Source organism: Amblyomma mixtum, chromosome 3 (assembly GCF_055824585.1).
Source record: "Amblyomma mixtum isolate Tamu chromosome 3, ASM5582458v1, whole genome shotgun sequence".
Lineage (NCBI taxonomy): Eukaryota > Metazoa > Arthropoda > Arachnida > Ixodida > Ixodidae > Amblyomma > Amblyomma mixtum.
The window spans coordinates 290,957,907-290,985,184 of NC_143014.1; the positions used below are offsets into that span (position 1 = coordinate 290,957,907).

Consider the following 27,278-nt stretch of genomic DNA (forward strand, 5'->3'; position numbering starts at 1 on the left):
TCGCCCCTTCCCCTACCCGACAGGACTAAGAGGCGGCCCTGCTCGGCTACCAGGAGCTATTGGCCCACCATGACCTCGTTCTGCGGACCTGCGCAACGGTCAAAACCAACGGGATCCTGGAATGAGGGACTCCGCTTTGCATAGTAAAGGGCGAGACCCACTAGCGGCCTCTTTCCGAGCACTTCTGTAAATATAGCCAAATGCTTTTCACCACCGCCATCCTTTCCCAAAGGCCCTGACACCCAACGGATTAAGTGTATGTTGCCATGTATCTGCCTTTTGCACGGCGTTATTAAAAATGACATATTAAAATTCTGAGCATTTTTAATGCACAACTTAGAATATCTCAACGACCATTGAGATGGAACTAGGAGCAATGATTTTTGCAACTCGTTTAGGCAACACTTAACGCTTGTATGCCGGTTCTGTACGGCATACTAACGGTCCTTGGAGAGCGGGGAACTTGTTAGTTAAATTCATTCTGATGCCCGGGGGATGCAGTTTTAGTTCGACGTCACCTAAACGTCGCTGACACTGGCAGCTCCAAAGCATTTCATGCTTAATTTTCAGAGACGATTGAACAACAGTTCTGGAATTACATGACGGATTGAAGGCAGTTGCGTTTAGATGAGCGTCAGAGAAAGTTTCTGCAAGCTTCAACCACGGCGGAAGCCCCTTCTTATTTACAACAATTGTTGCTGTGCGCCTCAACAAATAGGCTGAGGGTGACAGCAGTGACATCACTGAGTTTAACTTTTTCAACATATTCATGTGAGCGGAAAGCTCGTGCAGTAATAACAGCACTGATAGAAAAAAACTAATAATGCAGTCCGCGAAGGCTTGAGCACATGGTAATGAATGTGAGCACAGCACACACCTCACACGAGGATAATTACGTCAAAATGTAATATCATTGAAAAATATCGCCCCTAGGAGCATTATCACGGTCAAAAATTCTGTTCCAGCACAGAGCAAGCACCCAGTACACGGACCTTGCTCAGGCATCATTAACGGACTTTGGAATAGGGTCACATTCGTTTTTATTTCTGAGGCTGCTCTCATTATTCCTGCGCTATGTAAAACAAAGCAGTGACCGGAAGACTCCATTTCGCACTAGAGTTTTGCCTGAGATTTTGGTTTGTGCTTGTTGGTCTGCTTGCATAGCCAGGAAAGGCAGAGCAAAAAGACGAAGACCAGCACAAAAAGGCAGACAGGACTGATGCTGAACGCCATACCAACACAATCGTTTATCAGCCGTAAACAAACATGTTTTGTTGTTCTCCACAATTTAGCGATAGTCCTGTTCATCTTCAGCTGACCTGTTATGTATTCGACTCTGACCACGCCTTCAAATTACGGCCCATCAGTCTGACGGGAAGAAGCTACGTAACGGCTTTCTGTGTCCTTGTCTTTTGCGCTGTTTTAAGGAATCATGGTCTACCAACTTGCCCTCACGTCTACCCTTGTAGGCATTTCCATCCTCTGAACAGGCATCGTGTGAAACCACCTTCCCCAACCATTTTTTGCCATCAGTGAGGCCCTTCGCATCATGGTCGCTTAATAATTTTGTATTTTATTTTGTCCTCATTCATGGTCTTATATATGCTGATGATAACGAAATCAATAAAAATCGTAAAACAGAATAAAATGTCAAGACAGCTCTCACAGCTCCAGCAGCAGCCAGCGACGACGTTTAGGCGCCGCTGACGTTTCAGCTGCCCCTGTCATGCGCGCTACCGTCACTGCCAGGGAGCAACTGAATAACTGAGGCAGTGCGATTTCTTGCCCTCAACCCATCGACGAGCAGCACGCTGAACACGCTGTCGAGGGGCGAGAACCACACTGGTTCCCTTGAGCAGCCTCTCCGGGGCAAAGGGCGGCTCGGAATGCAGCCAGGCTGCCTGCTGGCATCCTTCACCACTCGCCGAAACGCCTGAAGACAGCATGTTCCCATGGACGCGGTGAAAAGCTGGGAAAAAATGCGTGCCCAACAGCGCCATTTAGGAAACGTTTGTTTTAAGGTACAAAGCGAAAAACCACTTCTTACGCGGTCTTTTCAGTAGTTAGTCGGCACTTTCTAGCGATATTAGTGGCAATTGAAACAGGATTGGTTTATATTGTCTATTTCTGCCTTAGTATCTGTTCAAAATGGTAAACAGTAAAAAAAAAAAAACACCGCTGTCCTGAAGCTGTTCGAGTAACGAAAAAAAAAGGACACGAAATCGCTACTAGCAGCAGAAAAGGATGTAGTGGAGACTACCACTTTAATGAGCAGACATCGTGAGGAGCACATCATGCAGAGGCGAAAAATCAAGCGGAGAAATAACGAGTAAAATGAACCGAACAAATAAATACGATGACTTTGCGAGTATTTCGAAGAACTGTGTATTATGAGAGTAAAGATCACCATGCAGTTGCCTCTGCATTATATATGGTACACGACTACTTAAATTTGCATAAATGCTGCAAACCTAGAAGCTGCCTGCGCTTGCCCCCCCCCCTCCAAAAAAAAAGCTGCAGGTATCCCAAAACTTCCCAGATCAAAGCTGCTTACTATTAAAGGAGTGCGTAAGGATCCTTACATCTGCACAGTACGTGCTGCAATTTATTGTGTTTTCAACCGTGGTATTTGAAGAAATTTAGGGAGTATTTTAAAAACACACGAACACGAACTCACTTCAAGTTCAACAGCATGGGCTTTAGCCTCACAACTTTAGCAACGATAGTTCTCCTCGGGGATCCCTTGCTGCCCATGCGTGACATCAACGTGCCCAAATTTCTGCCCTGCGATGCGGCCACGTGAAAAGCAAGTGAAGCAAGTGGCGCCGTCCAGGCTTCGAGCCTCCTCAAATTTAGCCCACCATATTCAAAAGACGGTATACGTGCTGGCCTTTCAGCGCATCGGACCTTTACACAAGGGCCTGATACTGGCAGTCGCTACGATTGCTTCAGCGAACAGAATCATTGAGGGTGCCACACCGCCATTTTTGTCATTGTATAAACAGCTGGCTAATTCAGGGGCGCGCAGCCTGTAGACTAAAAAAATTGGCAGTGGCTTAGATCTGGTTAAACCTGGAGGATTGCGAAAGCAACGAGGAGAGAGATAGAGAGAGGCGGTGGAGAGCGCGCGGCAGCGGCGGCGGCCCCGGCACGCTAGCTATGCGCCGCTACTGCACATGCGCAGTTGGCGAGCGCGGCGGCGGCACCTCTGAGTCACCCGCGCAGCACAGCAGCGGCGCGCCAGCTGAGCGCCATATGACGTCCTGCTCCTCGCGCATGCACAGTATGCCCTTTCCCCAGCTCCGCGAAATGGCTCAGCTACTCGCGTAGTGTTGCTTTCGCAACAAAAACAGCTGGCATGAGCTGGTTTCTTTTCATATTGGTCTGCGGTCGCTCTCTAAATGCCTCTACAAATATTGAACGGCATGACTACCTATCTAGCACCTAACATGATAGGGTTACCTCTTGCTGTTTTCCGAGAAGGGCTCTCTTCACGTCAAACTATCCAGTCGGATATACACAACCGAGACAGCAACAATATGTCCGAGTTTCACCAACTTAAAATTGATTTTTTAATGGATACTGGATCTACCACCGGTTCCCTGCTTTATAGGCCGTGAAAAACAATGATCAGATATTTTCCCTGTAATCAAGGGAGCCCAAGGAATGAGCCTATTCATTCTCATTAGTCCTCACCGCAATATATTTAATTATGGCTGCCCAGGAGCAGTTATTGGATATCTTGCGAATCCTTTTTCTATAGTAGATATCCAAGCACATTTCTGACTCATGTTTCACCCGCAGAAGCTAACATATTGTAACAATATGTTCTGCTGCGGAAGCGTGTGACGTTAGATCAGCCATATTTTTCACGAGTATAGTAATACATGCGATAAAACGCGAGTGATTTATGCGAACATCTTGCATGCTTCACATATACGCCGCGCATTCGGCGCTCCATCATCAGTTGTGGCAGTTACAGCATCATACCACATGTTAGGAGTGGCATATGGTTATTTAAGGGAAGACGTTGCATTCTTTGCTTCCTTACGTGATAGGTTTTCTGATTATTAAATAGAATGAAAAATGTGTTAGGTAACTGTCAATATTGTCTTCTTTGTACCTTGCTTTCCATAAATCAAACAACGGAAGGGACGCGAAGAAAATGTACTGTCTGGTTTGGCCTGAATGTACATCGAACCGTATATATGAGCAATCGAGGCGGTTTCCCTTTGTGCATTTACCTGCAGTGTACAATTGGTGTCATTCATATTTCAGGGTAAATGTTTTACTGAATTATATAACCACTCATCCGTTCGAAAGGGGTAACTCTCGACAAAGTAGTAAAGTACGGCATATGAGCATTCACCGTTCATTCCGACCTGACTGACGGTCCAAATCTTTCTTGAAGCTGCAGAAAAAGGACTACTTCTGCCTTCCTTTGCAGAATATTTAATTTCTAGAAAGCTAGAAACAATTGAACATGCATTTCTGTACTCCTAGGAAGGCGCGTTCTTGCTCCTGGGTCTACGCAGCATTTCGTAGGCGCGCTTGGTTCTGCGCCACACAAACACTGATACCCGCTAGGGCCGGAAATAATTCCGCGAGTCGACGTGTGCATTCGCTGCGACACAGAAGAACAAGAAAATTATACCAAAGTGTCTAAATCGAATCGAACCACTGTTGCATTTGAGGAATTTTCGGCTCCGGTTCGCCAGTTGAAGTGGGCCTCTTTTCTTTTTTAACCGTCCCTAAGAAACTTTGCATCTCATGTATTCTGCAGTGAAAGACATTACATGAATCATAGCTGAATCGTTTAGAAGCCACGATAGGTAATATCCTTGAGTGCAGACAGAGCGCAGGACAGCATGACGCAAAGGAGTTTTGAACTGATCAACCTTGACTGTCAAAATGCGGAAGGAAACATTCCTAAACGCACCACTCCAGCGGTAGACGAAATTCCAATCAAGCTAATTAATGAACTTGGTCTGAGTAGCTAAGAAGCGTTGTTAAAAACATTGGAGGAGGGGGAGGAAAAACTTTATTAAACAAAAAGGAGTTGCTTAAGGTTAAAGGTGGGTTACATATACTGGGGCTCCTCTGGCTTGAGCTCCCGTGCGCACCTGTTGAATGAGGGCTCGTCGGTCCTCTTGGTTATCGGTGGTAAGCAGCGCCTACTACCGCTCAAAAGACGTGTTTTCCGTCTGCAGATTGTTTGGTTTGGCCCCACTTACCCACAAAATGTGGAAGAGTGTTGGGCGGGCCTGGCACCAGGGACATGTTTCCGCGTGTAAAGCTGGATGTATGAAATGTAGACTATGGAGGTTATTTCCAGGAAGGATAAATACAGAGCTTTCTTTTCCGCCCCGCAAACAGCCATATAAAAAACTTACGGGATGCTTAAGCTTCGCCTTTATGAGTAGAACGCGATAGCGTATCGGGTCCCATTCGCATCACCTACGCAACGCTCGCACAAAGGCATATATCCTAATTAGCATGCTCATAATCACTCATACACATATCTATAATACAGAGTACCAAGCTAAAGACCAAGACGCATTACCTATGGTTCCCTTTATTCAGCTTGAGCGAAAGAGCCTTCGTAGCCAATGAGTAGCGCGCAGGCATCTCGCTGTCCGAAAGTCTCGGCTTCGATTCCCACCCAAGACCAACTTAATCCCATTTTCTTGCAGCTTAATTACTTTCCCTTGGTTACAGAAACCTGAATAAATATTTTGCGTCCATTCGAGCACTCATTGACCTATTCATGAATTTTATTAATTCGTTCTTTCCATCAGGGTTTTTCGCTCACAGCAAAACGACGCCGGCTTTTCTGCGACAGGAGACGCGTAACGCTGCCACGTTAACTAGTTTAAGACGGAATGCTAGCTATAGAGTAGAATGAATTTCGTCTATAAATAGAAATGTCAGAAGTGCGACAACTGTCGAGGCACACGAGGACTAAGGCTTGGTTTAAACCTGTCATCGCTGTTATTCATGATTCATATGATAAATGAGTAAAGATGGTTATCAGAAATTAAGTTAGGGTATGATCTCTTGTACAAATTATGCGTAATGGTCGCAGAGCCAAGGCTCCCTGGTATTACGTATGCGAAAGATATTGTACCCTTGCTGATAACAATAAAAATTTTAAGAATCTAGTTAATACTTGTCGAGAAGTGCTATGCTATTAATTTTAGCGCTATTAAGGCAGGCTTGAAGACATTTAACGATTGCACAGCTCAGGGGCTTGAAGAACAAGGCTATAAGATAGCCAGACTGGCAGAGTAAAAATATCTCCAGGAATGTGTTAACTAAGGGTACATGCACATGGAGAGGCATGAAAAGACTATTCCACACAAAAGCAGAAGTGATGCCGTGATAATGAAACAGAGAGCATTGTGCGGGTACAGCAGGTATGAAGTACTAAAAGCTGTTTGAAAAGCAATAATCGTGTCAGAGCTTACTTTCGTCAATGCGGTTTTGCGGCTGAGGGCAGATGTTTAGTTGCGGCTAGTAATACATCGGAGAGCTCTTGATAGATTATCACAGGGGCCCGTGACAACAGCATAAATGAGTCAGCACATGAGAAAATGAGCAGCTAAGGTATTTGAAATTATTGCACAGAAAGAGAGTTGAATCGCAGTAGGGAAACAAACTAAAAAGCTAACTACTAAGTTAGCAGGAAACCGGGACGGAGAAATAGAGCGCTTTAAATGAGAGGTCAAGGCGCAGAAGAACAGAACTAATTCAATGAAATAAAAGGCAGACTCAAAAGACCTGTCTAGAAAATGTAAAAGGCAGGATGGAATCGACCTATGACAACTCAAGAGGCAGCGCCCTACTCCTTGAACCAAGAGCCTATTATCATATTCTTCTTTGCCATTGCTCTCTATGGGAGGACAGACCGCCCGCACATTGCTAGAGTCGAAAGAGTGGTTGCAGCATACAGGATGATTTTCTGCTGACTAGCGATTGACACCCTATGCGTTTGGTCTTCAGAAGCAATGGCTGTGCCAGCGGGTTAATCCACGAGAGGATGTCCTCCTTACACATTTCCATACCTTTCCGGTCAAAGTACAGACGCGGCGGTAACGATGGCAAAACGCACCGAAGAGCCTCTGCTAAATTCGTTCCCAATCTGTTCTGCACGCGTTCCGCATATAAGTGCAAGGCGGCGCATTTTAGGGTTGTGAGGTTGACCGGCACCTTAATCCGTGATTTAAACCCTGACAGTAATGACTGCATGACTGTAGCCACGACCACGGAGTTCCGTTGCAGTGCTTTCCACATGAGAGCTGCTGCTTTTAGGTTTCCAGGCAACAGCCGGCATCCCATTTAGCGCTCCCCTGAAAGTAGCATGCAGTGTAAGAGCGTAGTGCGGAGTAATGAGAGAGCAGCGAACAAGCTGGACACTTTTTTTCGGATCCCACACTCACACGAGGAGCTAGGCAGCAGCTGCAGCTCGTTCTCACGACGCTTGTCCGAGTTGGCATTGAGCTGGAGGCAGCTGGAGCCCCTTTGTTTCGAGCTGATTGGCCAGTCCCCTTTGAGCCCTTGCTGCGGAGCTGGTCGCCACCAAGTGTGGTTGCAGCGCGGGTCCTCCGCTCCAGGTCCTGGTGAAGGAGTGTCTGCGGCCGAGAGACGTGGGAGTTGCAGTAGTGGCCCCACTTTTCTTTCAGCTGGAAACATGAAACATAGTGCTCTATGGTCTTCTTATCCTGCAATATCTCCCGCCTTTTTTCATAGAGGATACCACGAGCAGTGAACTTGAGAAGTTCGGTTCACTGCCTCCGTTCTTCAGAAAACGTAACCAAAAATTGCGGAGCATGTCCTTCAGGCAGTATCTGTGGTTGTTATACGTTTTGTGACAATTTAGCCGAATTTAGCCGGATGCGAAATTCGGAGGTCATGGATTTAGATCCCATCGGTGACATGTCGTTTTCTTCTTTGCTTGTAATAATCTCCCATTAATTAAAACCACGAACTAAAAAAAGAAACGTCCTCCACGTTCCTTTGTTCCCCTACAACACATCCTCTACGTTCCTTTCCAATTCCCTTCTCTGCTAAATACATTCAGATTGTTTCACGGAATATGAGCAAAATCCTAAAACAGAGTGGTACACAGGAGATTCGTGAAACGAACGTCATATTGTTTGCCACACTGCAGCGAACTAGGAGTTTTTTTTAAATGTTTTCTTAAGAATAATTATGGAATATTTTTAATAATCATTGCAGGCCCAAGCTCGATTTTTTCAGCTCTAGAAGGTTCAGATACAGCTGATCTTGTCTACTGTAGCAACGTATCTTCTGCGTGGTCCTTATTCCGATATTTAAAAAATTGGCTGAGGCTTAGCTTGGTTAAGCCCGGTAATTGCGAAAGCAATTTCCCCTGGCTGCGCCTAGGTTGGCTGGTGATGTGTCTTGGTGGTGCTCTTAGTAAGGGTTATGTTATCAAAGTTAGTTAATGATGCTTAAGCTTCGTCTTTAGGAGTGGAACGCGACAGCGTGTTGTAGCGCAGCCAGGCAGTCCACGGAACTCCACCACCCGTTCGGCGCGATGCCTTGCCCTTTGAACGCGACGCTTTTTGAGGAAAGAAAATTACGCAGTAATTCTCTGTCACCTCGGTGGACACCTGAACCGCACCGTACAGGAAGGGAGGAACGCTACCACCCGTTCAACGCGATGCCTTGCCCTTTGAACGCAAGGCTATAGCCCTGGCTGCGCCTGGTTTAGCTGGTCACGTGAGCGCCTCCCCCACGGCAGCGGCGCGTGGAGGATTCGCTGGGACGATCGCGACGAGCCGAGTTGGGGCCCCGCATTTCCACAGCTGGTATGACGTCACACATAGGTCACGCTAAAGGTCAATGATGGATTCTCCGGGACGACAGCCAAGAGCGGAAACCTCGAGCAATATTGCTTTCGCAATAAAAAGTACTCCACAACAATTAAAGAGACCAATGCCTACGCTCTTGTTCTACGGTACTGTACCGCAGCCTACCATGTTTTGGACGACCGATGTATGCGTGCTGACCGTGTCGAAGAGAGCGGCCGACTCCACTATCAACATCGCTTGAAAGTGCATCAGTAGCCTCATGGAAAATATTCCGCCGTTTAACGATGAGTGGTAGAAAGTCCAGCAAAAGGTGTGGAGCTGACGCTCACTCCGAAGCGGTCAGCGACCACCCGTCGTTCGTTCAAAGTACAGTTGAGAGCGGTGCAGTATAGTAGCGTAAAATAAAGGTCCGGTAGTTTCTTTTTTTCATATTCCCCCTTTTTAATTAAATGCTGCAAAATAAAAAGAACCAGCCAGGAGCTGCGTTCCTACAATAAAATGAAGTGGGTGTTCCCGAACCCCGACCCTCTAAAGCTAAAAGAAATGCGCTTCACACTAGAATGAGTATTACGAATTTTGCATAAGAAATATCAGCTAAATAAGAATTTAGAAAAAAGTTCGAAGAAATAGTCTCAGTGCCATACAGCGGCGAAAAATGTGTCGTTGGGTTCACCCATTTGCGATCTAACGCTTTTTTTTAGGCCGTGGCTCAATAAAACGCCCTCTATATACAAGGTCAGAAAGGTTGTGGCCCGTGCTTTTCTCCATGTGTTCTGCTTACTAACCCAGATACGTTATCTTATCACTTTAGTTTTTCAAGAGACTGGGGTTGTCACCAGTGCGCTCGTGAGACAAGGCCAGAACTCTGGAAAGATTGTGACCACTCATGACAGTTTCTGCGCCAATCAATACCTTACACAATGATTCCTGGCTGGTCTCAAAGTTTTGTCCTGATGTTTAAAGTGAACGGTAATACGCACACTGGCGGCTTTCATCCCGATGGCAATCAAGTGTCCGTCCTTACGGTCTCCTACTATATTTTGACTTTATGTACAAAAACGGGTCATCCTAATCAACTTTCCAGCTAGAGCGTTCGTTTCTTTACCAACCTACCTTAGAAGCAATGAATAAAATGCGGGAAAAGAAACAAATGCACTTCCATTAATGGAATTTAGATACAGCTATATTGACATGAAGGCGACTAGAGAAAGAAGTCTGGTTCCACTTGCCTAAGCAAGGCAAGTCTATGTTTGCGCTGCTCACCTGTTGCTGCCGCTCATTTTTTTTTTCTCGCTTGTTTCCTTATCTTACCTTCCATGCTGTCACTTTTATTTTACTACTGTAGTATTTCATACTGCAGCTATTGGTCCAACACGATCACCTGCGCATTAATTCCTTCCACATGAATTGCCCTTGATAAGAAACAAGCCAAAGTAAGCTATGCGTTCCTTTCGAGCGCACAGGGCTGCTGCTTAAACAAAACAAAAATCCGGTAATTCTTCCATGAGAAACAATATTCCCTAAAAACAAGAAAGTTTTGCTCTGAACAAAACATCGAAAAATCAGCGGCCAAATTCCCAGAAATAAAAACCCTAAATTCCGGCTACTGCTTGTAAGTTAGACCAACTACCATCATCATCATCACGCAGCGCATCATAAAGATATGACAACAGGGCTCTCTCACATAACATGTAAGCTTAGAACATTTCAACTTATTTCCCTGCTTAACACAGTTAATTTATCGCGCCCTTCTCGCGACAAAGGCCTTCATGCTCAGTTAAATTCTACTTTAAAACACTTTCTCTAAAGCGCCGTTACGATTCAATGACTGTAGGATGCCCAGTTAACGTCAGTCATGTAGGTTTCTCTTTTCGCCCTTTGCCCAACCAGGCACTGCTGTGAATGTTTCCTTTTGATTGTGAGCAATTTTTTCTTCTCAAAATACAAATTTGTCTAGAGATCAGCGCATTTTAGTTTTTCATACGGCTAAGTGGACACCTCTTCCACGCATATATTTGGACACTAATTAATCAACTTTTTTTTACCTAACTGATTATTTGTTTCAAACAGCTCCATATCGTATAAAACGACGCACCCTTCTTCACAATACCAATGATATGTAGGGAGTGCTATGTGGCGCTTCCTTGCAGAAAAAAAACATAGTGCACTACCTCGTTTATAACCATAAAATTATTAGTTGAAAGACATAAGCAGTGTTTTTAGAGATGACTATCTCTGAGCCGGTGTCCAGATGTTGCTTACCTGTGTCCTGGCTACAGAAGCCGCACCCGTGTCCTCCGTGGTCTTCCACCTGCCAGAAAACCGTGTGGTCACCGGGTAGCATGCGCCATTGCGTGCCACCCCTGGCTGCGGCAGTATGCGTAGCACGCAGCTGCTGATGCTCCAAGAATGGGCCGACCGCCGCAAGGACCACGTCAGGATCACCGCGAGGGACGTCACATGGCCGCCGCTCAAGCCCGCCCGGAAGACCCACTCGCTGCCGGCACGTGTGGTCGGAGAAGGTCCGAATTCCAAGCACCGTGACCATGTTTTACTGTCACGGCCTGGAAACAGGGCGCAGCATAAGGCTTGCCGCACTGGCAGGAGACCACAAAGCAGGCGCGATGTCACCCGTACCTTGTATGGCTGCTGTCGATGGCAGGTCGACCAGTACGCCGTCCGCAGGCGACTGTAGGGACAGCACAGGACGCTAGAGCCTCCGTGTCCGTAGTCCTCGCAGCCCGTAAGCTCAGTGTGGTGCGATGGTGCCACGCAGCGGGGGCCGAAGACAGGCTGATGTTCTCCCCGTCCAAGGAGAGCGCAGGAAGCGTGGTATGCACGGCGGGCGAGGCCGAAACTGCGATGAAAAAACAAAAATGCTCTGTTTGGACGGCTAGGGCCGTTCTGTAGCGGCGGAGCCAGAACTTGCGCAGATGCACGCAGCAGGCTGAGCTCGCAGTGCGAGCTGGTCGTGGCAGCGCTCAGTACGCGCAACCTCTTCGTAATCGTGGGACTAATTCTCGTGCCTCCGCTCATTTCGCCAAAAAGTAGTCAAAGCACGGAGAGATGGCCCAAAGTTCAATGGTACCAGGTAAACTGCAACACAGAACACTAGAACGGCCTAAATAATATTCAATCGAAGTCCGGTACAAGAAAAAAAATTAGTCATTGAATGTAACACAAGATGCGCAACAAATTTTATTTAGTGCACAGAGCATACGTGTAATGTAGGAACTTATTCAATATCCTTGATAATCACCTCTTGATTTCACTTGCCTGTCTCGGGTGAAGACGGAAGGTCTTCGGGTTTCATTATTTTTTTAAGTGGGCGCACGTTATAGCGAGTGCTTTTTATTCTTTTTAAATCTTTATTTTCAACACCGTGAGAGATACTTCGGCGTGGTCTGCGCATGACGATTGCACAACAAAACGCGAACAAAACGTAGTAGGCAGAGCATGTCTGTCATGCAGCATTAATCATTGTTATACTAACTTTTTATGACAATTTCGCCGAATTTATCATGACGTTAAATTCAGTGGTCATGGCTTCGGATCCTTCCGGCGACATGTGGTTGTTTTTTCTTCTGCTTTTATTTATCTCCCATCAGAAATAAAGACATCCCCTATGTTCCTTAGTTTCGAATGACTGTTTTCTTCCGTCATGTACGTCGTAGCGAGCCCCTGTTCTCACTTTTCTTCCCTGCTCAATGCATACAGGTTGTATCGCGGAACATGAGCCAATGCATAGAACAGAGTGGTACACCGGAGATGGGTAAAACCAACGTCATATTGTTTGCCGCAGTACACCGATCTCGGAATTTCGTAAATGTTGTTTCCGAATAATTATGGAATATTTTTAATATTCATTGCAGGTCCAAGCTCGGTATATTATAAGTTCTAGAGGAGGTTCAGATACAGCCAATCCATAGTCAGATACAACTTAAGTCTGCTTTGTAGCTGCGCCCATATTCAGGACCACCGCCCAGAATTTCTCCACGACGAAAAAGTAGTTCACTCTTGAAACATTTCTTGTATACCAAAATAAAAGCTTATCACAAGCTGACCTGTTTGACTCTTACGATCGGCCAGTGGATTAATACCATGGTCCATGGCTCAGTGTTCGCAACTGCCGTTTCTTTAAGTTGTATCACAGTATAGTTTATTGTCCCAACGTATCTTCTGCGTGGCCCTTCTTTCAGCATTTTTGAAGAAATCCCCCAGAATAATAAAAGAAACCAATGGCTACGCTTTTGCCCTACCGTAGTGTCCTGCTCTATACTACATTTTGGACGACCCAAGTATGCGTGCTGACCGTGTCGAAGAGAGCGGCCGACTCCGCTTTCAGCATCGTCCTGAAAGTTCAAAAGCCGCATGTAAAGTGCAACCGTTTAACGAAGAGCGATTAAATCTCCTCCAGAAGGTGGCGAGCTGCCGCTCACTCAGACGCGGTCAGTGCCACCCCTCGTTTGTTGACGCACAGTTGAGAACGGTGCAGTAGAGAAGCGCAAGACCAAGGTCAAGTTTATTCTTTTTCTCATAATTAGCACGTTTTAATTAAATCCAACAAAAAAAGGACCAGCCAGGAGGTCTGTTTCCGCAATAAAATGAAATGGGTGTTCCCGAACTCCGGCCATCTAAAGTTATAAGAAATGCCCTTGGGACTGAAATGAATATCAAACATATTGCATAAATATCAGCTAATAAGCAAGCCGAAAAAATTTGAAGAAACAGTCCGAGTGCCATACAGCTGCGAACTGTATCACGTTGGTCTCACCCATGTACAACCTAACGGTTTCTTTAGGCCGTGGCTCAATGAAAAGTCAAGTAGAGACATGATTAGAAAGCTTGGTGCGCGTGTTTTTTCACTGCGTTGCGCTTGCTGACCCAGGTATGTAATGTTATAACTTTGTTTTTTTCACGAGAAAAGAGTTGTCACCACTGCGCTTGTGAGATGAGGCCAGATCTCTCAGGTATGGCTGTGATCACGTGTCAAAGATGCTGCGCCATTCGATATCTTACACATTAATGCCTAGCTTGTCTGACTTTTTCGGCCATCTTTAAAGAGAACGAGAGAGAGAGAAAGAGAAAGGAATCTGAATGAGAGGAAATAGAGGAGTGGACGGCCGGTGGGAACATGGCCTTGGCCTGTGAACGGTAGAACAGAGACTGTGGGTTCCCGTCCCGATTAGTCCCAACGGCCCGTCCTTATCATCGCATAGCACTCTATTTTCCCTTCAGGGCACAAACTGGCCAGGATAATGAATGATTTGCAGCCCGAGCGTTTGATTGTTTACCCATGAGCTTGGAAACGATGGGAAAATAAACGCGGCAGCATGATGAGTATTATTCTTCTAATTCCAGGAATTATTTTCTCTGAATTGTCTGAAATGCTTGGAGAGTTCATTTTTGGACATTCCATTGGGTTTGGAAAAAAATGGTGTGCTTTCCCGGCTTGTGGTGACTGAGGTGCCAAGGAGGAGCGCCCTCACGAAGCCGTGAGTGAAAGTATTCGAGTACGTGCCGCCGCGAAAGTGTCAGAGGGTCACGTGACACCAGACAGCTTCATAAATCGCCTCCACAATGATGGAAGCTCAGCCACGGACGGTGCAGTCACTTGGGACAAATTCCTAGAATAACTGGTCAACGGTTCCAGGCCAAAGAAGACAAAAAGGAAGAGCGGAAGGGACGAACACAACGCTGACTCTCATCTTTTTTTTTTTTTCAGGAGCAAACGCACAGCTTCTATATGCTCACAGACATGCGCCGGCGCAAACCGTACAGGTACAAGTACACGTTCAGCAACAGTACAGCAAAACTCGCGAAATTTTTTTCCGCTTTACAGAAGACAATTGAGGCATCGCTAACACAGCGTGGCCCAGCACTCTTGATAGAGTATGCTTCGATTGTCTCTCCATTGGTTTGCACCCTGCTTCTGCTCAACATCTTCACTTCGTAAAAGTCGGTGTGCAGCCAATAAAAGTGCAACAGCGCTCAAGAAGAATGGTACGATCATCGTTTTTAATTTCTTTTCAATATACGATTTGCCACATAACAGTGGCAGCCGTTGAGGCTCCGCACACACTTATGGTCCAGGTTCTTGAGGATGTTCACGTCCCGTAGGTCTTGGTCCTACGGAATGTCTTTCAGCGCCAGCCGCGCAAACAGCATGTCCAGCTCAATTCCATCGCAGGTAAAGAGGCTCGAAGGCCTCTTCAACAGACCTGAGGTCCTTCACCTCTTCCTGCTGCCGGAGGAGCTCCACAAAGGAGCTGAAGAAGTCACTTCGCTCAATGTGGCGGGCTGCTGCGGAAAGGGTGTCGATATCAGCACCTTTAGTGTGGACTCCTAGATGGTACGACTCGAATGCGTAGAGTCATATTTCAACTGCTGGTCCAGCACGACCATTTGTGCATTAATTACTTGTTCACGTACTGCCCTTGCTAAGAAACAAGTAAAAGTAAGCTATGGGTTCTTTTGTGCGCTCAGGGCGCCACATACCACAGGAAATAAAAGTACGGCAATTCTTTCATGACAAACAATCTTCCCTAAAAAAAATAGTTTTGTTCTGAGCTAAATATCGAAAAATCGCCGCCGAATTTTCCACAAAAAAATACCTCACATTCCAGCTCCTACTTGCAATTGAGACGTACTGTAACCTTCATAATCAGCCAGCGCACGGTGCAGATATGACCACAGGGTGCTTCCGCATAATATGTAAGCTCAGAAAATGTCTCTTTATTTTCCTACTCTACGATTAATTTATCGCGCCCTACTTCTGGCGAAAAAGGCACTCACGCTCTAAAGCGCTGTTACAATCCAAGAACTGTAGGGTGCTCTGGTTAATGTCAGTCGTGTAGGTACCTGTTATCCCCCTTGGCCCAACCAGTCAATGCAGTGAATGTTTCAATTAGTTGTGAACTTTTTTTTTCTTCTCCAAATACAACTTCGGCTGGAGATCTGCGCATTTAGTTGTTTATCGGCTCAGCGGATACCTCGTTTACGGATACATTTGGGCAATAACAGATAATCTTTTTGAGCTAACAGTTTATGTTTTTGCGAGAATTTCACACGGAATAAAACGACGCACACTTTTTCCCAATACCTAAGAGATGTAGGGAGTGCTATGTTGCGCTTCTTTCCAGAAAGAAAAAAAATAGCGCATTGCCTCGTGTAGAAGTACAGAATTATTCACTGAAAGTCATATGCAATGCATTTAGTGGCGTCTATCTCTCAGCAGCTGCCCAGAGGTTGCTTACCTGTGTCCTGGCTACACAGGCCGCACCCGTGTCCTCCGTGGTCTTCCATCTGGCAGTCAACAGTGCGGTCACAGGGTAGCATGAGCCATTGCGTGCCACCCCTGGCAGCGGCTCGAAGGGCAGCACGCAGCTTCTGGTGCCCCAAGACAGGACCGACCGCCGCAATGAACCCGTCAGGATCATCCCGAGGCACGTCACATGGCTCCCGCTCAAGCTCGCCGGGAAACGACTCCCGCTGCCGCCGCGTGTGGTAGGAGGACATCCGAATTCCAGGCACCGAGACCATGTTTCACAGTCACGGCCTAGAAACAGGGCGCAGCATAAGGCTTGCCGTATTGGCCGGATACCACAAAGCAGGCGCGGTGTCGCCCCTACCTTATACGGCTGCTGGCGATGGCAGATTGAGTAGAACGCCGTCGCATGCGACTGTAGGGACAGCAGAGGACACTAGGGCCACCGTGTCCGTAGTCCTCAGAGCCGGCAGACTTGGTGTGGTGTGATGGTGCCACGCAGCGGGGGCCGAAGACAGGGTGATGCTCTCCCCGTCCAAGGAGAGCGCCGGAAGCGTAATATGCACGGCGGGCTAGGCCGAAACTGCGGTGAAAAAATGGCAGTGTTGCGTTTGGACGGGTAGGGCCGTTCTGTGGCGACGGAGGAGCAGGCTGAGATGGCAGCGCGAGCTGGTCGTGGCAGCGCTCAGCACGCGCGACTTCTTTGTAGTCGTGGGACGAGTTCTCGCGCCTGCGCTTCGTTTGCAGAAAGGTGGTCAAAGCACGGCAAGATGGCCCAAAGTTGAATGGTCTCAAGTAAGCTGCAACGTAGAACAATAGAACGGCCGAAATAATATTCAATCAATGTCAGGTGCAAGAAAAAATAAAATTTGCTTATTTTAACAAAGGATACGCATAAAATTTCATTTAGTGCACAAAGCATGCGTGTACGGAAGGAACTTATAGAATATCCTTGATAATAACCTATTGATTTCACTTGCCCGTCTCGGGGGAAGGCGGGAGATCTTGAAGTTTCGTTGGTTTTTTTTTGTTTTCTTTTTTCAAGTCAGCGTTTATTTTACCGAGAGCTTTTACTTATTCTTTGCAAATATTTATTTTAAAACCGTGAGAGATACTTTGGTGTGGTCTGTGCATGAGGATTGTACAACAAATGGGACATTATTTATGGTGTTGTTCTCAATTAAGAGGCATCTAAATTGCTGATAAGTAACCAACTTTTTCCATTTTTGCTTCAAGGGAGCAAGATTATACTGCAAAACAGAAAGCTGTCTAATTGACGGGGAGCCCTAATTTTAAATGCTCCAAATCGGTTCTGTAGTTCAAAGTTTTCAGCGCGAAAAATATACTTTTCAAAGCTCGTTCAGTTGATGTCTCGCGTTTAACATATATGAAATGATGTCGCTGGGCGTGGTATCATCGCCGAAATGACAGGAAATTTTTGAAAATTTAGAAAAATGCACACAAAATCTGTACTTGAATTATTATAAATACCAGCAATGCCATTTTATAAGTGCGAAACACGGGAGAGGCAACTCAATCGCACTTCAAAAGAGTATTTTTGACGCTCGATAATTCGAACCAGAATTCCGATTCAGAAAATTTAATAACTGGACCACCTCCGATGTAGACGGCATTCAGTTGACGGCTATCAATATACTCTTGCACCCTAAAGGCAGAATTTAAAAGTTGCTCATTTCATTCTGAATAACTATTTGTTAATAAATTTTGATTTCTATGTTTAGGTTTACCGAGAGACGTCAACCATGCTGTAAAATCGATCTGCACAGTCCACACCGACCTATCTCTCACTGTTTCTAAAGTAAACATCTCTAAATATAGCTAATATATATATATATATATATATATATATATATATATATATATATATATGTATATATATATATATATATATATATATATATATATATAGTTGCAGGAAGTCTTGTCGTTCAATGGGCCAGGAAGACTTGTAGAAGAAGGGGTCACAACCTTGCAATTATCTTAATTTAATACCGACAGTTTCGGACGGAGGACCGTCCTTCCTCAGGGTATACACAAGAATTCTTGTGTATACCCTGAGGAAGGACGGTCCTCCGTCCGAAACTGTCGGTATTAAATTAAGATAATTGCAAGGTTGTGACCCCTTCTTCTATATATATATATATATATATATATATATATATATATATATATATACACACACACACCAGGTGTCCCAGCTAAATATAGCCAAGCTTTTTTTTGTTTTTCAGGGTTAAGTAGTTAGTTTAGCTTAATTAGCTAACTATTTAATTATTGACTTGATGAACAAAGTGTCAATGGAAAAGTTGTACATCGCTTTGAAAAACAGCTGACTGAAACATTTGCAGCAACGTACTATTTACGTAAAGTAGTTTTCTTAGCGGCCTTTAACCGTGATACGGACAATAAAAAAAGCTGCCACGTGACAACCGTGCCACTTCGAAATCCCAAGATGCGCCTTAGAGAATAAAATCCTGTTTTTCTGAAGTCCTCTCCTCGATGAGACTCTGGGTTCACATTGGGGCAGAGATGCGAGCTAGCAGCTGGTCACGTGATAACTTTCTTTTAAGGCCGGTAAATGAAGCTACGTAAATCGTACCGTGATGGAAACAGCACTACTAGCGGTTTTTCGAGGCGATCTAAAATATTTCATTGACACTTTTTTCCTGAAGTCAATAAACAAAAAGTTAGCTAATTAACCTTAACTAATTAATTAACTTTGAAAAAATACTCGAGACTAGGTCATGCGACTCTGAAGAACCCTTAGTTGGTTTCACTGCGTTAGGACACTTCGTCTTTTTTAAAAGGTTGGTTACATTTAGCTGGGACACCAGGTGTGTGTGTGTATATATATATATATATATATATATATACACACACACACACACATACTCACACATACTCTATAATGGGCGAATTTTCATTAGTGCAGGTGCCGTCGCATGCACATGCCATTTTTCGTTCCGACACCATTAGTTCCGCTGCCCCCCATAATAGGAGTGTCTGTTTTTACGTAATGCACAGTGTGAGCAGCCTTTGTTGTCGTGTTGCGTAATTTCTCGTAATGCATCCTTTTATGGTATATAAATGCAGTTAATTAGAAGCCCTGCTTTCCCCATGATGCTGATCGTGATTCTAGGTGAATACTTTGACTCAGTTTTCAATCAGCATGATGATGATGATGATGACGATTTATGCATAGACCGACCCTTTGTATTGTTCGAGTTGCGCAAGCTCTCCCGGCCAAAAGAGAAAATCTAATCCTCACCAACATAGAGTAATCACCAACCGCAGCAGAGTCTTTGATATTCATTGATGTATTGATGACATTGATTGATGTAATCTTAGAGTACCGCCTTCCTTTCCCCGCTCCGCAGGGCTTGAAATGGTCCCATGTTGCCGGAACAATGAGCACCAGAGCTTGATGGCATATAGACCGGCAGCCTTCCAAAGCCTGTGGGCTTTCTTCCTAGGGTCTGCATACATGCACAAGTTGCCCCTTAGAGGAGTTTCAGAATTCATTGCTTCCAGTTCCTTCTAAGAGTTCGTTCACAACATCACTAAACCTGCCTCTGCTGACTCTGCCGAAGATTGTTTTGTATTTTAATACCAACGTTACGAAGGCAGGTACACCGTACACCAAAGACGTAATTGTCACGCAGCGAGTGTCACGCAGAGGATGCCATATACCAGGGGTTCTCAAACTGGGTTCCGCGGAACACAGGGGTTCCGCGGGCTGTCTTCTTGTGTTCCGCGAGAACCCTCACTGGCCCTGACCCGGCAGCTGATATGAGACTGGCTCTGAGTGCAACTGAGCCACGCTTTGACTTGCTCTCAAAAGGGAAGCAGTACCACCCATCACATTAGTATTTGTATTAATCGGTTCAATAAACATTTAACTTTTGCAACTCTCTCTTTGCAAAAATGCACTCGACAACATTGCTGGTAAGTGAAAGCGGGGTGGGGGTGGGGGGAGGGGTTCCCTGGAACTTATTGAAGCCTTTTGGGGTTCCTCCAAGCAAAAACGTTTGAGAACCCTGGCCTTATACCTTCCAGAACCGTCCGAGGGGAGAGCGGCTTTGCGGTACTCTGATATATTGAATGCTTGTATACAGTACCTCTCTCCCCTCTATCCTCTCTGGATGTCCCTCAGCTCTTTCATTTCATTCCTCCACCCTGTCTGCTATCCCTCTGTTTCCGCAGCCCTAGCTCAGGTGCTTCCAGTAGCGATGGCAGATGCCGGGGCTAGCAAAAGCCTATTCCTTCCTTTTAATTAATATTTTAATAAACCGCTACTACTACTATTACTCTGAAAGTTATTCCAGTAACTCTATGATGTACCACAATCTAGCGCCATCTACTGGGAGCCAGTAGCGTTCATGTAACTCAGTGGGGGGACATGCCAGGGTATCTGAACCCAAACCCTCCCCAACCAACACCAAAGGGCATGGCAGAGGCCACCTTCACCGTCAGGCACACGCCCCGCAGGACCAACACATCGGTCTGCGCATTTGTACTGACAATGTCCTATACCAGGACGATGACACTGGTTCCACGTTTTACACTTTCTCCCTCGTATCAGAAGGGCTCTCCACTGAACGTCACTAGCCACAGTAGTCGCATGCACTGGTCTACCATCGACATGGAGGAAGGAAAACTCACGAGGCGCCCTCGGTATCCCAGCTGAACGCAAAAACTGCGCCGGAAGTCACAAGCTTTCGCAAGGTCCACTGGGAAACTTAGGCCCCTGACGCAGCCAATAGAAACACTGAGCACAGCGGCATCGTCTGCTGCATTGTCTGTTGCGCCCGCGAAAATGCGCTGAGCCACCGGCGAAATTGGCTGCCGTTTCAGCGCGCGTTATCTGGGACCAGACCCACCTTTGCAACACGCAACCGATACTACAAACCACATCAACACCGACAGTAAAAGATAATCAAGTTGCTCAACGCCCGATCTTACGAGACGTCACCGGCACATAGCCTCAGTTACCTGCAGGAGACCTCCCAGGTCTCGGTACGCATTCATTGTACGCCCGGGTATGGAGCACAAGGAACCTGGGACCGGGCTACTCTCTACGTAGTATAGGTCGCTGGCGCTCGGCTAGAGGAAGACCACCGGCGAAGCCTCGACGTGAACCCGTCCAAATCGGACCACCCTAATTAATAATGCTTCACAGCATTAGAATGGCCGCTGTGAGGGAATGTGGCGAGAGCTGTCTATAAGGAAAATGCACGCTAGTGGACGGGAGGAAAACCGGGAGCCAGGTTGAGAGGAAGGGTTTTACGAACGGGGGGAGAAGGACGGAGGGAGCCAGAGAAGGACATGAAGACGGGCGGGGGTATGCGGAGGAGCTCTGCGCCTGTGTGAAGGAAGTAGAAAGGGGAGAGGAAGGAGGAAAGATCCGAAAGACAAGAAAAAACAAGATGATAGAGGCACAGCGCGATCAGGAGCGTCGTTCACCTCTCGTGACTGGACTTGGATCTGCGACACGGATGGAGCCTGTTCCTTTTGCTCCAACCGATGTAGCGGACGATCGACGACGCAACAAGGCTGAAGATCCTCGTGACAGACGTGCGGAGAAAACCGACGAAGAACGACAATGTTGTATGGCTGCAGCATCCTGTACGACGAAAATGCCAAGGAACTTTCGTTCACACAAATTTGCCTTGGGGAGCCACATAACATCCGAATGGAGTAAAGGCCTTCACTATTCACTATGACGTGCAGTGAATGTTGGCGCACGGATCGTCCAGGTGCTACTCTGGAACATGTGCTTTACGCGGCCATCAAAGTTATGCCCTGCAGAGGGATACTATAGCAGTGTTTTTACGGTACTTGGATGTCACGAACCGTGGACTTTGTAGAGATGAGGTGACGGTGTATGGACATCAGAGTTTCAACACATTCTTGAAAAAAAGAGAAACGCTCAAATCTTGCAGTTACGATAGTAATTCTGATACAAAGGATACAAAGGAATTCTGCAAACAATCTTCGATTAGTCTCAACGGATAAGGCAATCAAGCATACTCCCAAAGCATTCAATCGATCAAGCAATGGCCATATCAAAATTTTTGCTTTCGCCTTTCCCCCGTCATTATACCTCACTCCGCCATCCCCTGTATTTAACATGTGTGCAGGGGTCTATTGCGAGACTTTGCTGCCCGACATCACCCCTGCTATTCCTTCACTGGTCCTCGCCCTCCCTCACCCCGGCCCAGATTCTTGCTGACAACGCGCGAGTCAATGCAGCCTGAGTGGGAGACCGACGGTCATTACCGAAAAGGAGAGATTGTAGCCGGCAGAAAAAAATCGCTGACATACTTCTGCGCGTGTGCAAGGAAACTGAGGATAGAAAGATGGAGAGAAGGAGGCGCGCAAATTTATTAAGTAAACAGGTAAAATAAGGGCAAATAAGGAAAATGTGACGAAACGAACAGAGAATGAATGGGTATTGAATTTGGGCTGAGTTTAATGAACGAGTAATGGCACGAGAAATCAGGCGGCGAAGTGCAGTGTCCTAAAAGGGGGATGTGAATGTTCACAGCATGAAGAGCTCATAATGATGATATTTACGGAGATATTAAAGGGATACTGAGGTGGTTTTCGAATGAGCAAATTTTTTAGGATTTTGAGGTAGTGTCATTGCTGATCACGTCTGTGAAATTATTTTTTCGATGTTGGCTAAAACAGTGGTGCAGTCACCAATTAAAAACGCGATGTTTAAATCCCCCCCCCCCCCCCCCCCCGAGCGAGCGCTGGAGAGGAGAACAGCGGAGAGGGAATCCTCGTCCATGTCGGCCAACGTGACGTCACGTTGAGGAGCCGGGGATGCTTCGGCGCGCCCGAGCGACTTTTCAGCGCGCGTTGTTTCTCGTGCTGCATGCGTTGTGACGTACAAAGCGTGTCAGCCGACCTTAAAAATCAGATTCAACACGAGGTACTACTCTGCGTTCGTGTCCACGAACAACTGCGGCCGCGACTGTGTCGTCTTCCACTGTTTTCCGCAAGATCATAAGCTCGCAGCGCAAGCGCTCGCTGCTGCGACGATGAATTCAAGCCGGCCAAAGCAAGCCTACTCTGCTCGAAGCACTTTCGTAAGAGCGGCTACATGCAGAGCTTGTCCCTAATGTGATCTCTGGAGATTTCTGTCGAAAAGGCGCAGCTGAACTATGACACAGTTCCTTCGATTTTCTCGCGCATGAGCAGCGTGTCACCATTCCCAAGAAGCGCCTCTTCTGAAAGTATAAACACACTTAGCCCATGCAGAAACCTTATAGAGGCTCAAGCATGTGTCGCTCTCCTCAGCTTAGGTGCAGCCAGACCACCTGAGGCGTGCTCAGCAAGGCTCGGTTTAGTGATTTTATACTTGGTTCGACGTGTCCAAGCAAGCAAGAGAGCAAGCAATGAAAAGCACAATAAAGCAAAGCAAGCAAGCATCGAAGTTCTTCATATACGGCATCTCGTTTAATCGTAGCTAAGCGATTAAAATGAAAGCGTTCCACGTTCTGATTTCGGATGCAGATTTAAGAGTGAAATGAATGCCAACCAAGTTTTTGAAAAAAAAAAACCATGTTTCGCAACCTTACTCGGTTTCTTGATCAAGTTGTGGCAGCAGGCGAGTTGCAGCTAGCTTTGCTTTTAAACACACATGTAGTTGGCCACTACTTCACTGAACCTAAACTAAAATCTAGGAAGGGCGAACGTTTTCCGAGGCAGCGATTAATATTTTCTGGCATCTGCTGAACGCGCCACGAGTGAAGCAGCAGCCTTGTGCGCGTATTTGGCTTGGTTTCCGGCGCACAATGATTGCGTCACTATCCTGTGGTCACATGCCTAGCAGCGCTTGGCCACTGGGCTTGGCCACTGTGCCCCGCGGCACAGGCTGCATATTTCTTCTAAAAAAGGCAATTCGCGCTTGTTTTTGCCTTATTTGGATGCCATATTCCAGTATACAACATGAAAACCTATAGGACTACGCTGCCAGCCTGATTTTTAAAAAAAGTGCTTCAGTCTCCCTTTAAAGTAATCCAAGGAGATACTACATAGTGAAATGTAATTTCCGAGAAAGGGGATGACAAAGTTTAGCGCATGAATCTGAAGAGCGCATAATGGTGAGATTTACGAATAATTAGAGATTTTCGAATAAGCAAACGTCATCTAAGTAGGCAAACAAAATGTTGATTGCACTTCTGCGCTGCATCAATCAGCAAGCAGGCTAAGAGACCTAAAACACAGCCCACTGAGGCACTCGCGTGAGTTTTTCCACGCAGTGTTTATGTGTGCACGTTCGTCGACATACGCTGGAAATTCAAACAGAATATGTTGTACTGTTTCTATTGAGCCGCAGTTGTCGCAGTGCGGACCATTCAGTTTTCGGAAACGCCACCGCAAGCTGTTTGTAAAAGCGGTGTTCAGACGATGACGGTGATAGTTTCCAGATGGTGTCGAAGACTGGATGGTAGTCAAGATTTGAGATGTGGGTCAAATGAGCGGAGAAATGGGTAATGGTGTGGCCGCGAGTTCCAGATGCGATTCCTCATAGGCTCGGCTGCTGACCCAAAAAACACGGGGTTGGATCCCGGCCGCGGCGGGCACATTTCGATGGAGGCGAAGAAAGAGAGGGAGACAAAGTAAATTAATGAAGGGAAAATGTAGAGGTCGGCCGGTGGAGAGGTGACCCTGGCCTGCTACTGCAAGATGCCAGTGCAAGTTGCAGAACCCCTTGTGGTCAAAATTATCTCCACCATTACACCGCCCCTCAGAGCCTTAGTCGGGTTAGTACGTTAAATCCCATTACGGACCACAGTTAAACGCCCATTTGGGACAGGTCCGTATTTGTGAAGAAAATCCTCTCGTACCCCTGATGCTGTTGCCCTGTTGGGACACATCGGATTTTGGGAAGAAAATCCTCATGTACATTCTGGTGCTGTAGACCTTTGTGGGCCTGTCATTTGCTTTTTCATTGGCTCGAAAGCCACAGTAAGCTGGTCTCCACTGAAATGTTATATAGTAGCCCGCGGCAGTAGCTAATTAATGTGGGTACGCAATGTCCTGGGAAACTCGCTAGGGGCTTGTTTTCTTCAACATGGCATAATTTGTAGCGCTGCTTTAGACACCGTGAAAATCACTTATTGGCAAGGAGTTTGGTGCATAATATAGGCGAGAGGTTATTTAGCTCAGCGAAGCTATTCTTTCATAGTTGATGACTTCCCCTACAGGCGACAAGAAACCATTCGGCTTGTTGATTGCTCATAAAATACACAGGAGGAGGCCTGCTGAAAAGCTGAGCCATCGGTGAAGATGTGATTGTGCGTGCTCGCTGCACAACATGAGTCGACGGCGCCGACAAGGACCGGCTGTCCCAGTTGCCCTACTGACTGCAATGCCGATTAACGGCACCTCATCCAGACCTGCACTGGAATGGCGAGCCTCCGCGCCTGTTACTCCTCTGCCCTCCACATTTAGGCACACGATTAATGGGCGCTCTCCAGTAGCGATACCAAGCGCGAACTCAGTGCCTTCCTGAACTTCGTTTCGGAGTCCGACGTGCGAAATATGACCTAAACCTCATACCCCTGGGCCTCAGGCCATCATTGTCAGTGAATTTTGATGAATCAATCGATTAAATCAGTAGACATTAGTCAGGAGACTGTGCTCTGAACTTAGCCAAAAGACCGGGAAGCGACTGTTGTCTCCGTAGCTTCAACCCTGGTCTTCGCCGCTGAAGACAATAAGCTTGCTCTTATGCACAGTTAGATGCCACCGCGAACGAATGGCAATGCCCACGAATCGAGACAATGAAAAACATTCAAGGGGAGCACTTAAGGGTGCACTAGAAAGCAATCTGCCCTACTTCGCTATTAAATCGAATGAAACGTCTCGGCTTCCGTTATTTTTTTTTAACTCATCTTCGAAAAAGGAGCAGTCAGCCAAAGCGTGGAGTGTCTTTCAGCCAGCCGTGTGGCTGGTGGCCTCTCTACCATGATACGCTACGCTTTGTTTCGATTTTAATATCATGCTCCGCAACGCGCGGAATCTTTAGATATAACTCCGAACATTCTACACCAATTAGGAGGTCCAAAATCTGTGTACCAACGGTACCACCCACTGATCCCACTTCATCTCCTCACACATCGACGTTATCGAATGGCGACCGACACCACGGAAACTCTGAAGCATTTCGTGCTTAATAATTTTGAGAGAGGATAAAACAGTTTTGAATTAGTGGACGGTTTGGAAAAGATGACGTTCGGATGAGCGTTAGAGTGAGGTTCGGTTGGTGGTGGTGGTGGTGTGACACTTTTATTAGAACATCCTTTCTATTAGGCGTTCAATAGGTCCTGGGCCAAGGCGACGAGGGCACATTGCAGCTTCAGATCCAGGGAGACGAGCCAGATGGGCTACGGTGGGGGTGGGGAAAAGAATAGGCGGGGGACTAGAAGGCTGCCTGTCACTGTGTTAGGCAGTGTTCTATGTCTGTATATGTGTGTGGACAGTTTGGGCATTGAGATGTGAAAGTGTACCGGTATAGATAAAGTTTGGCTGGTGTATGTAGGAGACTAAACTGTATTCGGCGAAGAATGCGAGTTTCAAGGATCGATAAGGATGGGTGTGGCGGTGGTAAATCAGCTAAGTCCAATTTTTGCTGCGTGTAGTATTCGATTGAGAACAAGAAATCAGTTGCCTCCTTTCTCAAGGGCTGTTTCCCTATGAAAGCAGCATACAGGTTCGAAAACAATCTTAACGGAGCCACAAGCATGGTTGTCAACTGGTGCATTTACTCTCTTTCTCAGTTTTCGCATTGTCCCATGGCTTATGCTTTACAGCCATATATTTATTGCTTCTTGTTTGAAGGTCTGTATTTCTCGGGTTTCACTTCCCTTGGAACACTTTGGCTTGCACTTTACATACCGTTCAACTTGATATTACCTAAAAAAAATGCTTAAGGAGAAGCTATTTGCTCGGCTAAAACAATATGAATATGACTCTGAATCAACTATTCTTACACTTGAATTCGCTGTTAAATCTTCTGCAAGCGTCATTTACGGCGGAAGCCCCTTCTCATTTACAATAATTCTTGAAGTGACTGAGTGACTGACACCACGGAATTTCACTCTTCTCAACACATTCGTGTGTGCGCAAAGCTCGAG

The 27,278-nt window shown here is 46.3% G+C and overlaps 1 protein-coding gene across 1 annotated transcript; it reads right to left on the reverse strand.

Moving 5' to 3' along the window:
• Positions 1 to 1,914: 1,914 nt before the first annotated feature.
• On the reverse strand, positions 1,915 to 11,385 carry LOC149355147 (uncharacterized). The gene is made up of 3 exons (XM_089576073.1): positions 11,100 to 11,385; positions 7,522 to 7,682; positions 1,915 to 1,971 (listed from the first exon to the last, which is right to left on the reverse strand). Exons 1-3 carry the CDS (start codon positions 11,383 to 11,385, stop codon positions 1,915 to 1,917), a joined length of 504 nt encoding a protein of 167 aa, XP_089432199.1.
• Positions 11,386 to 27,278: the final 15,893 nt, after the last annotated feature.

Bases quoted from the DNA above. Each gene is read 5' to 3' on its own strand.
- LOC149355147 (XM_089576073.1), bottom strand. From the start codon at position 11,385: ATGGTCACGGTGCTTGGAATTCGGACCTTCTCCGACCACACGTGCCGG. The intron at 7,683-11,099 runs GTAAGCAACATC...TCATGTTTCCAG, and splicing joins CTTCTGTAGCCAGGACACAG to CTGAAAGAAAAGTGGGGCCA. The intron at 1,972-7,521 runs AGGGGCTCCAGC...GCATTTTTTCCC, and splicing joins GGCCAATCAGCTCGAAACAA to AGCTTTTCACCGCGTCCATG.